This window comes from Lagenorhynchus albirostris, chromosome 15 (genome assembly GCF_949774975.1).
Source record: "Lagenorhynchus albirostris chromosome 15, mLagAlb1.1, whole genome shotgun sequence".
Classification (NCBI taxonomy): domain Eukaryota; kingdom Metazoa; phylum Chordata; class Mammalia; order Artiodactyla; family Delphinidae; genus Lagenorhynchus; species Lagenorhynchus albirostris.
The window spans coordinates 70946757-70961360 of NC_083109.1; the positions used below are offsets into that span (position 1 = coordinate 70946757).

At 47.7% G+C, this 14604-nt stretch overlaps 2 protein-coding genes across 2 annotated transcripts in view; one reads left to right on the top strand and one right to left on the bottom strand.

Annotated features, from left to right (window-relative positions):
- GSG1L (GSG1 like) overlaps nt 1-14604 on the bottom strand; it is a 213847-nt gene that overhangs the window by 115713 nt on the left and 83530 nt on the right. The window lies entirely within an intron of this gene.
- LOC132505912 (cytochrome c oxidase subunit 8A, mitochondrial-like) lies at nt 12648-13140 on the top strand. Its single transcript, XM_060124223.1, has one exon. The coding sequence runs from the start codon at nt 12698-12700 to the stop codon at nt 12911-12913; it is 216 nt and encodes a 71-aa protein (XP_059980206.1). The 5' UTR covers nt 12648-12697; the 3' UTR covers nt 12914-13140.

The following is a 14604-nucleotide window of genomic DNA, read 5'->3' on the forward strand; positions in this document are numbered from 1 at the left end:
TAAACTATAGTCGTTGTACAGAGGGCCTACTAGGTGTCAGGAGCCACTCGGTGCTTTTTTGTAATGCCTTGCTGACCCCACGTGGTCAATCCCCTCATCCCCTCTGGGTCTTTATTCAAAGGAGCCTTCCTCCGGCCCTATTTACAAGTGCATTCACCCTGCCCCACTTCCCTGCTTAGCACTTAACACCAACCACACCTGCTTAGCACTTAACACCAAGCACTTAACACCAACCACCTAAATAATCTACATGATCCACATTCACTTCTTATCTGACTCCCCACTGGAAGGTGAGCTGCAGGAAGGTAGAATTGTTTTGCTTTTATTCACTGCTGTATCCCAGGGCCTAGCATACGCCGTGCACATAGTAGGTGCTCAATCAGTGTTTGTTGACTAAATGAACGAGTTCAGTCTTCACAAGGTCCTGGTATCATCCCTGAGGTGATATCATTATCTTTCAGCCCCCGGCGCATAGTAGGTCCTCGACTGACATGGTTCAGAAATGCTCTTTTCTTGACTTCCATAGCAACCTGAGAAAGAAGGGTTTGGGGGCACCTCTCAGGCCACTCATAATACAGCAAATAATGTGACATCTGCCTCTTTGTTCAGGTTCTTCATGGGGCCAATCAAGGGACAACAGGTTTCCTATCTCAGAGCTGCTAATAAAGGTTAAATAATTAATGCCACCGGGACAAAGCAGATGAGCCTGGACTTCTTTCCAGGTGAAATCTCCTGCCTGTGCCCACTGAGGCCTCAGCCACATGGATGCCCTGCTCTGACCTCAGCCCAACACATCCACATGGGTGGCCTGCACACCTCTGCCCCCCGCCCAGCCCCCTTCCCGGCCCCCGCCCCTCCCCCGACCTCTCTCTCCTGGTAGGAAGCACACAGTGTGAAGGATGTGAAGAGGCTGTTTCCAGAAGCGGAAACTCAAACCTGAGGGGCACGTGAAGAGACACTCAGACGCATTACTAATCAGAGAAATGCAAATTAAGGCAAGGAGATTAGGCTTTCTACTGATTTAGACAGGTAAACGTTAGAAAGCTGGCTGATACCCGGATGTGAGTTCGATGGTCAGAATATGGAGCGTGTGGGACCCTCCAGCGGCGCTGGTGTTAATGTTGCAAAATAAAAGTATATCCTACCCTACGACCCCGTAATTCTGCTCCTGGGTGTACACCTCAAGGACATCCTCACAGGGCAGACGCAAGGATGTTCTTTGCAGCATCGTTTGTGGTGACAGAGAGTGAGAAACAACCTTGGCGTCCATCTCTAGGAGAACAAATAGCACACAGAGGAGATGCTCAACATGGCGTATCAGGCAGGTGTTGGATTAGGTGAGCACACAGCCACATAGATGGAGCTTAAACACGTAGTGCTTAATGGAAACTTAAGAAACAAAGTGAGACCTAAAACAGATACTGCAGTCAACTGCATTACTGTTCAGCAAACAGTCTCACCCCTCCTTCTTGGGGCAGGACATACTTCCCCACCCTACTAACTTTGGGGCTGGCTGTGTGACTTGCTTTGTCCACTGGGATATGGACAGAAGTGGCCATGTACCATCCCCTAGCCAAGACTTAAGAAGGCATCACAGATTTCTTTTCTTTTTTTAGGATTTTCTTTTTGTTCTTGATGTTTTTCATGCGTGAATGGGACTTTCATTTACTTATTTATTTATTTATTGAAGTATAGTTGATTTACAATGTTGTGTTAATTTCTTCTGTACAGCAAAGTGACTCAGCTATTCATATATGTGTATATTCTTGTTCATATTCTTTTCCATTATGGTTTATCACAGGTTATTAAATATAGTTCCCTATACTATACAGTAGGACCTTGTTGTTTATCCATCCTATATATGATAGTTTGCCTCTGCTAATCCCAAACTCCCATTCCTTCCCTCCCCTACCCACCCTCCTCCATGGAAACCACAAGTCTGTTCTCTATGTCTGGCATCACAGGTTTCTCTCATCCCTTTTGCATTTCTGCCATCGCCATGAGAATATCCTCCAGGTAGATGCCGGCCCCAGCGTGACAGGACACGCCCAGGGCAGACCTGAACCCAAGGCACAGCCTGGAACCAAGCCCAGTCAGCCCACAACCCACAGCAGTCACCGCCCAACTCTCAGACCCACGAGCAAGAAAAATAAAGCTTGTTTTTGTAAGCCATTGAGTTTTGGGGTGATTTGTCATAGTACTGCCTTACTGCAGAAATAGCAATACACGTACTATTTATATAAATTTAAATGATGCAAAAAGTGACACATGTGCAAGAATATATACAAATATAAATACTTTAAACAGAACTGAGGGTTGCCAGTATGGAAGAGAGGGGAATGGGAGGAGGGTACGGGGGATAAAGAGAAATCAATCAATCAGTCGCGTACTCGCACAGACCACTGATGGTCACTGCCTCGATCAGAGGAGTAACAAGGGCTCACTCTCTTCCCCTGAGTTCCTGTCTCAACAAAGTCAAGCCCAGGAGGGCAGGGACCAAAAATAACCCTGGGACGGTGGCGTCCACAGCCAGTGCCCAAGAAATACCCGTTGAATCAATGACTAAGATCAAAAATCTGAAGGCTTTTTGACTCTCGGAACCCCAGAACTCTCCCTTCCAGAAGAAAGGTTCACACGACTTTGTCAGAATGCAAAACTCAAGTGCCTGGAGGGAGGGTCTTTGTCACCTTTACCTTGCAGGTCTCAGAGAGGTTCAGAAGCAAGTCCAAGGTCCCCTGGGTGCTGGCCCTGCTTGGCCCCAGTTCTGCTGGAGGTGAAGGCCCTATTTTGAACCCCGGCTCAGAGGTCCTTCCGTTGGCATGAGTGCAGGAGGGGGAAGGGCCAGAGTTGAACTAAATTAAATCGTTCTGACCGTCTCAGCCAGTTTATTTATCAACTTCAGTCGTAAAGGGATGTTGATGAGAACTCCACGGAAAATAATGAGACAGCAGAGGGGAAGCCAGGACGGCTGGGCAGCCTTCCGTGCCCAGCAGGTTACCGGTCCATTTGTAAGGGCCCCTCCCCCTTCAACTTATTTAACTCTAAATAAACCTCAGGATGGAATGCCCTTGAGGTGCAGAGAGGGAAGGAGGACTTAAGTGAGCTCTGAATTTTATTTCCAAGGAAACTAGATTTGAAAGAGAACAAAAAGTAGAGAAAACCCAGAGCAAATGGCTCGGAAGCCACCACAGAGCCGGTTCTGGAGTCCAGGCGGCCGCGGGTTGAATCCCGATGCTGTCACTTTGCAGCTGTGTGCGTGTGAGCAGTGTGCTCAGCCTCAGAAAGAGGAGAAAGTCCTCCTCTTCCTCCTAAACCAAACAATGGTTCATTCCCCATCCCCCCCGCCACAGTAGCCCTGCCAACCATCTCCTCCCTGACCACACCACCTTCTTAATGAAACTGACCACAGCCCTGGGGCGTGCTGGGTGATCCCGCCCCCTGCTTCAGCTCATCCAGTCTGAGTTGTTCCCAGCTCCAAGCTGGACCAATCAGATTCTCTGTCCTCAAGTATTTGAAAATGGGACCTGGAGATTTAGTTAACAGATGGAAGGTCAGTAGACTATTATAGGGCTACGGTCATCACGCAGGAGAGGCCACAAGAAAAGAAACAGATGTGCAGAGGAAGAGAGGTAAGACTCCTGGTCAGTCCCCTTCTCATATCCTAAGCTTTGGTCTTGAAATACTTCTCATCCGGACTTTGTGGGGTTGTCCTGTCAAAACCGCCTTTGTAGTTAAGCTGGTCTGAGCAGGCTTCTGGCTCTTGCAGCCAATCTTCCTTCTTTTCTAGAACCTCCCACCAGTCCCCGGTCCAACAATGGTGCCAAGGATTTTGGGAGCACTGAGCGATTGCCTGGGTCTGTCTCACTAGGAGAATGATCTAGAGGTAGACTGCCCATTTCAGATCCCCCGTCAACAAGGGAGATGGTCTCCTGAGAGAGCACGGGGCCATGCAGGATGACCACTGACCTTCCAAGAGTCCAAACTTCATGCTCCCCAAAAGCTTGCATCGAGGCAAACATGCCTCGACACGGGCTGGAGTCCAGCAGGGATGGGAGCAGACGCCCTAATGGGGAAGGAAATCTCGAAGGCCCTGTAGGCAGGGTGTCAGGATCCTGTCGGGATGGGCAGGAGCCCACCACCAGGGACTGAGCTGGTGAAATCTGCTGGTGAGAGCAAAAATGAGCTCTGCAGTTCTGTTCAGAACAAGAACAACTGGGCAGGAACAAACAGTCTGCTCAGGGCCAACAGTCTGATGTCAAAGCATGACAGGAAGCGATCGGAACGCCACAATTCTGCTTTATTTCCGACTTCTGTGGCACGAAAGAGGATCAGTTAAAGTGAAAAGGGCAGAGTGAGCACTGGCAAGGTAGAGCCGAAGTCCAAAGGGAAGTGAAGTTCTGCGCTTTCTGAATCAGCCTCCAAAGCAAATAAACACAGTCCAGGGTGCAGGGACCCGCACCTGGGATTGGTGGCCCTTTGTTGCTGTGCAGGGGAGAATCCTGCGGAACCAGTGAGGAATCAAGAACCTGAAAGCAGGTAATGGACGTTTTGATTTTTAAAACGTGCAAGAAACTAGTATCTGCAAACTAAAGGGTGGCAGACACACAACTGGATTCTTTAGTTAACAGTAGCAGGATAATTTTTTGAGACATTAGGTAAGGTTTCCCACAGCCTTCCTGAACCCCTTGTCCTTCCCCACCTGTATCCACTGCTGCAGGGGAGGGGGTCCAGGGGAAAGCAGGGCCAGGTCTCAGGACACAAGAGCAAGGCTCCTGAGCTGCAAAACTTGGACTTTTAAGTTTAAAAGCCACAACTTTTACTGTAAATATTGTATTTAGAAAAAGAGAAGAAGGCCTGGGCTACCTCCCCTCTCCTGCCCCTTCTCCCCCCGGAATCCCACACTTAATAAAGCTCCCCTGGCCTGGGGGACAGAGAAAGGGAAGACAGAGGGTATGGCAGAGACTTCCATGTGTCACCAAAGCCCATTTCCTTTTCCTCGTGGGCACACAAATAAGCTACATTTCCCTATAGCCTTTGCAGTTGAGTACAGCCATGAGACTGAGTTCCAGCCAAAGGAATGTGGGCAGAAATGAAAGGAGCCACTTCCCAGCCCAGCCCAGCCCATAGGGACCTCCCACACCATCCTCTTTCCCCAACTTCTGGCTGGATGGAGAAGACTCCAAAGCCTGCAGGGGAAGGAGCCTGGAGCTCTGGATGAGCATAAGGAAGGGGTCGGCCATGGGGTCACCTGCACAGGACCTCCCGTGATGGGAAAACCAACTCTTATCATGGAAGGCGACTAAGATTTGGAGGTTTCTTTGTTACAGCAGCTAGTGTTGCTAATTCAAGGGAAGCAAGAAAGCACAGATGCTGGAGTGGGTCACTGAAGGGGGCCCCTGCACCCTCTGCCAATGCGCACGTGTGCATGCACACATGCACACACCACCCTGCCAGGGAGAGAATAACAGACTAGGAAATCTTAAAGCAGAAATCACCCAATCTCCCAAGGAAGACAAGGAGAGTAGCAAGACTGAAGAGTTCTCCTGCACCCAGTACAGCGCAGGAACAAATGAATGTTTGCAAAGGTTTTCCAGACAAATGGGCCCGGGACAGCCTTGGAGTATTTTTCATGAGGCCAGAAGGATGTGCATGCAGCTGGAGAATCAAAATTATTGGATGGATGGATGGATGGATGGATGGATGAATAAGTTGTGCGTGTGTGTTCGTGCTCTTAGAAGGAAACGGGGAAACTTCATGACGTTGCATTTGGCAATAATCTCTTGGTTACAGAAACACAGACAACAAAAGAAAAAGCAAATAAACTGGACTTCATCAAACTTGAAAGCTTTTGTGCATCAGAGGACACTATCAACAGAATGAAAATGCAACCCACAAAATGGGAGAAAATACTTGCATAGCATATATCTGATAAAGAATGATATTCAGAATATATACAGAACTCCTACAGCTCAACAACAAAAACCAAACAACCCAATTCATAACTGGGCAAAGGACCTGGATAGACATTCTCCAAAGGAGATACACAAATGGCCCAAAAGCACAAGACAATGCTCAACATCACCAGTCAAATCAAAACCACAGTGAGATACCACCTCACATCCATGAGGACGGCTGTTATCAAAACAGAAAATAACAAGCATTGGTGAGGACGGAGAGAAATTGGAACCCTCGTGCATTGTGAATGTAAAATGGTACGGCTGTTATGGAAAACAGTATGGCGGTTCCTCAAAAAATTAAACATAGAATTACCATATGATCCAGCAATTCCATTTCTGGGTGGAAGAAGTGAAAGCAGGGATCTGAATGGACGTTAGTACACCAATGTTCACAGCAGTATTATTCACAACAGCCAAAAGGTACAAACAATCCAAACGTCCATCAACCGATGGATAAACAAAATATAGTATATAGGCTTCCCTGGTGGCGCAGTGGTTGAGAGTCTGCCTGCCGAGGCAGGGGACGCGGGTTCGTGCCCCGGTCTGGGAAGATCCCACATGCCGTGGAGCGGCTGGGCCCATGAGCCATGGCCGCTGAGCCTGCGCATCCGGAGCCTGTGCTCCGCAGCGGGAGAGGCCACAACAGCGAGAGGCCCGCGTACCACAAAAAAAAAAAATTATATATATATATATATATATATAGTATATATACCAGACCACACCAAAACATTTTGTTTCTGACACATCCACAGTGAGGTACATAGATGAACCTCAAAGACATTATGCTAAGTGAAATAAGACAGGCACAGAAGGACAAATATTGCATATCCCACTTATATGAGGTACCTTGAGCAGTCTTATTCATAGAGACAAGAAGGAGAACGATGACTGGGAGGGGGGAATGGGAATTAGTGTTTAATGGACACCGAGTTTCAGTTTGGGAGGATAAAAACGGTATGGAGATGGATGCTGGTGATGGTTGCATAACAACGTGAATGGACTTACTGCCACTGAACTGTACAGTTAAAACGGTCAATTTTATGCTATGGGTGTCTTACCACAATTTTCAAAATTAAGAATTTATATTCATCAAAAGACATCTGTGAAAAGGCAAGCCCACAGAGTGACAAAAGGGGTGTGTAATACCTATAAGCAACAAAGGGTTATAATATGTAAAAAAAAAAAAACCTTATAAAGCAATAAGTAAAAGACAAACAATCTAATAGACAAAAGATGTGAACAGGTACTTCACGCAAGAGAAAACCCAAATAAACATGAGGAGATGCTCAACCCCTCTGATAACCAAGGAAATGCAAATTGAAAACCACAATAAGATACCACTTCTCATCCATCCATTTGGCAAATTTAAAAAATCTGATAAAGCTAATCATTGTTGAGAACAGAACAACGGGGATTCTCATACCACATGGGAGTATAAATTGGTACGCCTGCTTTGGAAAACAAGACGACTAGTAAAATTAAAGATATACAGAGTTGGCCCAGTAATTCTATGTCTAGGTAAACACTACAGCAGGGATTCTCAAACTGGAGGATGCATTAGAATCACCCTAGGGGCTTGTTAAACACAGACTGCCAGCCCCGACCCGAAGTTTCTTGTTCAGGAGGTCTGGGGTGGGACTTGAGAATTTACAGTTCTAACAGGCTCCCAGGTGACGCTGATGCTGCTGGTCTGGGGACCACACTTGAACTAACAGCATTATTCATAATAAAAACTGAAAATGTCCCAAATACCCACTGAGAGTAAAACGAACAAGCAGAAGGTCTTAGAGTCACACGATGGAATATTACACAGCAATAAAAATGAACAAACTACAGCTACGTGATTGCTATAGACTGAATGTCTGTGTCCCCTACACACACACAGATTCATATGTTGAAATTCTAACTCCCAATGTGATGGTACTTGGAGGTGGGGCATTTGGGGGTGATTAGATCATGAAGGTGGACCCCTCATGAAAGGGATTAATAACTTATAAAAAGAGACCCCAAAGAGCTCCCTCACCCCTTCTGCCCTGTGAGAACACAGCAAGAAGACGGGCATCTGTGAACCAAGGAACAGGTTCCCACCAGACACTGAATCTGGCGATGCCTTGGTCTTGGACTTCCAGCCTCCAAAATTGTGAGAAATAAATTTCTGTTGCTTTTAGCAGCCCGAATGGACTACAATAATGATCAACGTAATGTTAAGCAAAAGAAGCCAGACACAAAAAAGGTTCATCATTTGATCACATTTATGTAGGAAGTTCAAAAACAAGCAAATCTATTGTGTTTAAGTTTGCATACTTGATGGTAAACTATGAAGCAGGGTCAGCTAACCTTTTCTGTAAAGAGCCAGGGAGGAAATATCTTATGTTTTTCAGGCCATACCATCTCTGCCATAACGGCTCAACTCTGCCATTATAACATGGAAGCAGCCAGGGATATACATAAGGGAATGAGCGTAGCTGTGTTCCAGTAAAACTTTATTTACAAAAACAAGTAGTGGGGGCTTCCCTGGTGGCGCAGTGGTTGAGAGTCCACCTGCCGATGCAGGGGACACGGGTTCGTGCCCCGGTCTGGGAAGATCCCACATGCCGCGGAGCGGCTGGGCCCATGAGCCATGGCCGCTGAGCCTGCGTGTCCGGAGCCTGTGCTCCACAACGGGAGAGGTCACAGCAGTGAGAGGCCCGCGTACCGCAAAAACAAACAAACAAAAAAACAAGTAGCAGGCCATGCTTTGCCAACCCTGAGGTACAGCTAAGCAAGGCAGTGACTACTCTCCTCTGGGGACAGGAGCTGGTAGTGCTCAGGAAGGGGCACATGGCATGCTGGCAATGATCTTCTTCTTTGACCTCAGTGGTAATAAAGTTTTTGCTTTCAACTATATGTTAAGCTATATATTTTATGTACTTTTTGGAATCGTGCTGTATTTCCCAATTTTAAAAAGGGTTGATAAATAAATCTCTACACAATGAAATATTATTTGGCAATAAAAAGAAATGAAGTACTGATACATGTTACAGTATGAATGAACCTTTAAAACATTATGCTAAGGGCTTCCCTGGTGGCACAGTGGTTGAGAGTCCGCCTGCCGATGCAGGGGACACGGGTTCGTGCTCCGGTCTGGGAAGATCCCACATGCCGCGGAGCGGCTGGGCCCACGAGCCATGGCCGCTGAGCCTGTGCGTCCGGAGCCTGTGCTCCGCAACGGGAGAGGCCACAACAGTGAGAGGCCCATGTACCGCAAAAAAAAAAAACACATTATGCTAAGTAAAAGAAGTCAGGCACAAAAATCCTCATATTATATGATTCTGTTCGTATATGTCCAGAATTGACAAATCTACAATGACAGAAAGGAAATCGTTGGTTGTGTGAGTCTGTGGGGTCTGGTGGATTGAGGGATGACGGCTAAAGGAAACAGTGTTTCTTTCCAGGGTGATGAAAATATTCTATAATTCATAGTGGTGATGATTGCACAACTCTGTGAATACACTAAAAACCACTGAACTTTAAGGGGACAAACAAATGGTAAGTGAATTATATCTCAAAACAGCTGGTACCCCCCAATCAAAAAAAATTTAACTAATGAATAAAACCAACAGCTTCTGCCCTCACCACCAGAGATGGGCCAGGGAAGAGGAGTGTGTGATGAGACCAACAGACAGACACCAGCTTCGGAGAAACCACTTTCCTTCCTCGTGTCTCCGGAACAAGTGCGCGCGCACACACACACACACACACACACACACACACACACACACCGGGCCTTTCTCTGCCTTTGGCAAAACACACGCTGAATACCAGAAGCCCACGAGGCCAGAGATTCTGTGGACAAGCAGGGGACCAGGGCATCCCTGCCAAGAGACACAGGACTTTTTAAACTCAAAATGAAATTTCAGGGGAAAGCCTAAGCGAAGCAGAGCCCATGGGAGTCAGGCTGGCTCCAGAAACGGCACCAGGTCTGCAGGAGCAAATTCCTGGGTAGCAAACCAGGGCAGGGGCTTCAGCCCTCCAGGGCCTGAAAGGGCCTCTAACTTAAGTCCATCGTTCCTAGTGGGTTCAAGATATAGATGAGGTCTCTCTGCTCCTCACACAGGCTAAAGGCAGTGGGTTTGGGAGATTCTGTGTCACATCACAGACTTAGCGCCTCCAGGGAGCCCGGCAGATGGTTGCAAATGACGAGTCTGCGGGAGCCAGCAGATGTGGTGCGTGAGGAGCAGAGGGTGCCAGGAGCAGCAGCAGCCATGGGTCCCCTTAGCTGCCACCTCCCTCTGCTCCACGCAGGCCCTGACAGCTGTGAGCCAATGGGGCCACCTGGCTGGGTCAGAACACACAGCAAAGCCAACCAAAGAACTTCCTGGGCCCAAGGAGTGGAAGAGGGGCCAGGAGGCCCCAGGCAGGGTGGAAAGACCTGTGAGGTGTGGCAGAAATAGCACGTGACTGATGGGATACATTGCTTTGCTGTGTGACCTCAGGCAAGTAGCTCAACTTCTCTGAGTCTGTTTCCTTGGGTGTAAACCAGAGATAACAGCACCTCCTCAAAGAGCTGTCAACAGAATTAAATGAACCAAGAGATGTGAAAGTATTTAGCAGGGAACGGAATTCTGTGCATGAGTCAATGAAAGTTAGTTGAGTAGAAGTAAACTCAAATTTGAGTTCTTGCCAAGTTAGCTTTCCAGCTGGTCGGGCCGAATGGAGGAGATGGCGGAAATATGCTGGAATATTCATTCAAGCTCATGTTGATTGAGACAGACCCTGTGCTAACCCCTCGCGTGGATTATTCCATTTGACTCTCGGAAGAATTCCACAGAGTGGATGCCATTTACCCCATCTTTCAGATGAAGAAAGTGAGCCATAAAGAGGATGAGAAGCATGCCTGAGGTCCCACAGCTGATGAGGCAGAGTCACAATTTGAATCCAGAGCCCGTGCTCCGCATTAACACTGCACTCAGCTCTGCGATTAAACCCAAGCTCTGCCCCTCCCTGGACCGGGAGCAAGTGTCTTAGCCCGAGCCTCAGCTTCCTGATCTGAAAAGAGGGATAACAGTAAACCCACTGTGTGGGCTGTTGAGAAGATTAAATGGGATACGATGCCTGAAAGGGACTGGTATGCAGCAGGTGCTCAATAAGTGTTCCAAGAATTGCCAGGGCTGGGCTGGGGGAGGCTGCCCCAGAGTGGGGACTCCACTTCTCAGGGACTGGTATGCCACCTGTACACTCATTATACAGGCACACCTTGTTGTTGCATTTTGAAGATACTGCTTTTACAAATTGAAGATTTGTGGCAATCTTGCATTGTCAGATGACGGTTAGCATTTTTTAGCAATAAAGTATTTTTAATTAAGGTATGCACATTGTATTTTAGACATAACGCTGTTGCACACTTAATAGACTACAGTATTGTGTAAACATAACTCTTCTATGCACTGGGAAACCAAACAATTGGTGTGACTTGCTTTATTGCGATATTTGCTTCATTGTGGTGGCCTGGAACTGACCCCGCAATATCTCTGAGGTCTACCTGTACTCAGGCCACGGCAGCCACGAAGAGGTTTATCTCAGGGCCTCAGTTTTCTTATCTGCAAAATGGAACATGTGAGACCAGCTCTCTGAGGCCTTCCCACCTGACAGCCCACGTGTGATGGTTAGACGAAGGAAGCAGCATTAGATGCATGAGTCATAAGGGCTTTGGAGGATGACAAGTGTCATCCCATGTGGTGTGACGGCCCTTTCTCCCTCCCGGCCCCACCCAGACAACACTCACCTCGTCCCTTCCTTTCATTAGATTTTAGTCCTTCCCTAGTCGCAGGGATTCTTCTTCTATTTTAATAGCTCGCATCAAGGCAGCAAGTGGAATGGTAAAGCACAAGGACTCTGCAGCCCACCTGCCCAGGTTCCAACCCAGCACCACCACCGCAACCCATATGGCCTTGGGCAAGTTAACTTAACTTCTCTGGGCCTCAGTTTCCCCACCCATCACATAGTTTAACGACAGCACAGACTCACTGAGTTGTTGGGGGAATCAGCTGCGTCTGACACATTGGCAAAACAGAAATAAGTTTTTGGTATTATTATTATTTATTTTAAAGCACCTCGGAAAAAAATAACATGGCACACTAAAACCGTGAATTGACAGATCTCATTGCTCAGGATGGAGAGAAAATAATTCGACTTTGTAAGTGAATCAACGTAAAGAGAAATAGTAAGTGAACAATAATATGGGGGTGCAGTATACAGCCCAAATCGGGAAGGCAGTGCAAAAATGAAAATTCAGGGGACTTCCCTGGTGGCACAGTGGTTAAGAATCCGCCCGCCCATGCAGGGGACACGGGTTCGAGCCCTGCTCCGGGAAAATCCCACATGCCGTGGAGCAACTAAGCCCGTGCACCACAACTGACTGAGCCTGCGCTCTAGAGCCCCCGAGCTACAACTACTGAGCCCACGTGCCACAACTACTGAAGCCCACGTGCCTAGAGCCCATGCTCCGCAACAAGAGAAGCCATCGCAATGAGAAGCCCACACACCGCAACAAAGAGTAGCCCCCGCTCACCGCAACTAGAGAAAGCCAGCGCACTGCAACGAAGACACAACACAGCCAAATTAATTAATTAATTTAATTTAAAAAAAAAAGAAAATTCAGGGCCTCTTGTTGAAAAAATTATTAAGAATTTCAAGACAGATTTTGACTTCGCGACCTTGGGTTCCGGCTGCCTGCTACCTGCAGTCTACTCTGTGCGGTCATGTCTGTGCTGACTCCACTGCTGCTGAGGGCCCTGACAGGCCCGGCCCGGCGGCTCCCCATGCCGCGGGCCCAGATCCATTCCAAGCCGCTGCGGGAGCAGCTCGGAACCATGGATATCGCCATTGGGCTCACCTCCTGCTTCCTGTGTTTCCTCCTGCCGTCGGGCTGGGTCCTGTCACACCCGCAGAACTATAAGAAGCGGGAGAGACAGTAGCTGTCCTCTCCCTCAGCCTGCGACCTGGCCACCCCGGCCTGTCCTGATCATGTCTGCTGCATTCCTGGCCGGCCTCCCCGGGATCCTGTCCTTCAGTTACAGTGACCTCTTCTGCAATCATGACCTCTCCATTTCTCCATGTTGCCATCCTGGGACCACATGTATCCGTTTAGAAGGCGCTGCTCGGTAGGGCCTCCCTTGTAACAATAAAGTCTATTTAAACCCTGCTTCAGGGGGAATTCCCTGGTGGTCCAGTGGTTAGGACTCCACTCTTTCACTGCTGAGGGTGTGGGTTTGATCCCTGGTCAGGGAACTAAGATCCTGCAAGCTATGTGGCCTAGCCAAAAAATAAATAAATAAATAAACCCTGCTTCAGAAACTCAAAAAAAAAAAAAAGAATTTCAAGACAGTTACAGTATAGCACTAAACCAAACGGAGGGTCCTTCCGTGCACGGAACCCTATGCGACTATAAGGTCACGTGCCCACAAAGCTGGCCCTGGTTCTACATCTTGGCAAGGATGTGGGCTACATGGACGTATGCATTTCTTGAAACTCACTGAACTGTACATGTAAACTCTGTGCCTTTCACTCTTTGTATATTATATAAATGAAATTATATCAATTAGAAAAGAAACATGACAAAATCGGGTTATAAATTCCCTGCTCCTCACAGGCAGTGCGGTTCAGCAATGAGGTGCAGGTATAGACCTGTATGTTGAATGTTGTCTTCTTTTAACCCAGTCTGTGTATCCCCAGCCCCTGCCTACAGTCGTACAGGATGTGCACTGCCCAACCCAATGCCACTCACGTAGATGAATCATGACCCCCAGAGTTGCACAGTGGGTAACCTACACAACTGTACCTGGTGGCCTTGATGGTACAACTTCATTTGAAGGACTCACCATTTGTCTAAAGTGGAGGTCCTGTGTGAATGCAAAGCCTGGGCCAAATGGAAGGGTCTTACGGCAAATTCCATCCCAAGGCCTCCCATCCAGGCAGAGATCCAGAAGGAAACGAGCCCATGCAAAGACTTTCCTAGAATGTGCAAAGTAGCCATCCTTCAAATGCCTCCACCCCCGTGCAGTTCAGCAAGCCCCATTTCCCCAATGCTGCTGAAACCTCTGCTCAGAGGGGCAAAGAGCTGGATTTAAGCATCCGAGGTAATTTCTCAAACCAAAGTATGATAAGACCGAAGAGTCATTTCGAAATGTTAATTACCACTGTTTACACTTAACGGAGTCTTCTCACCATGGAGAAACTGTTTCCAATTATGAAACATGAAAGCTGGTCACCGTTTGGGGTTAATATGACACTCTCTGAGAGAGCGAACAGGCGAGACTACCCAGACACCTAATTACCTGGAAAGATAATCTTGAATAATTGGAATTAGAGCAACTAAAGCAATTATTGGATGTTGTGATCTCCGGGAGCAGTCCTCCACCGGCACGGGGGTTTAATCACTTTTAATAAGAGCACGTAATTAGAGGAATCCAGAATTTCAGAACGAAAGTGGCAGAACCAGCACTTCAGAATGAGGGAGGTGGGAGGACCATGTGTGATGCTAGAGAAAATGAGGCTGGAGGAATGGGTGGGAAGGAAGGGTGAGATGAGAAAGGATGGGTGGTGTTGGCAGGGTGGGCGGGATGCTGATTAAAAGCCCTCAGGATCCTGGCAGGTGACTCTAACCTAA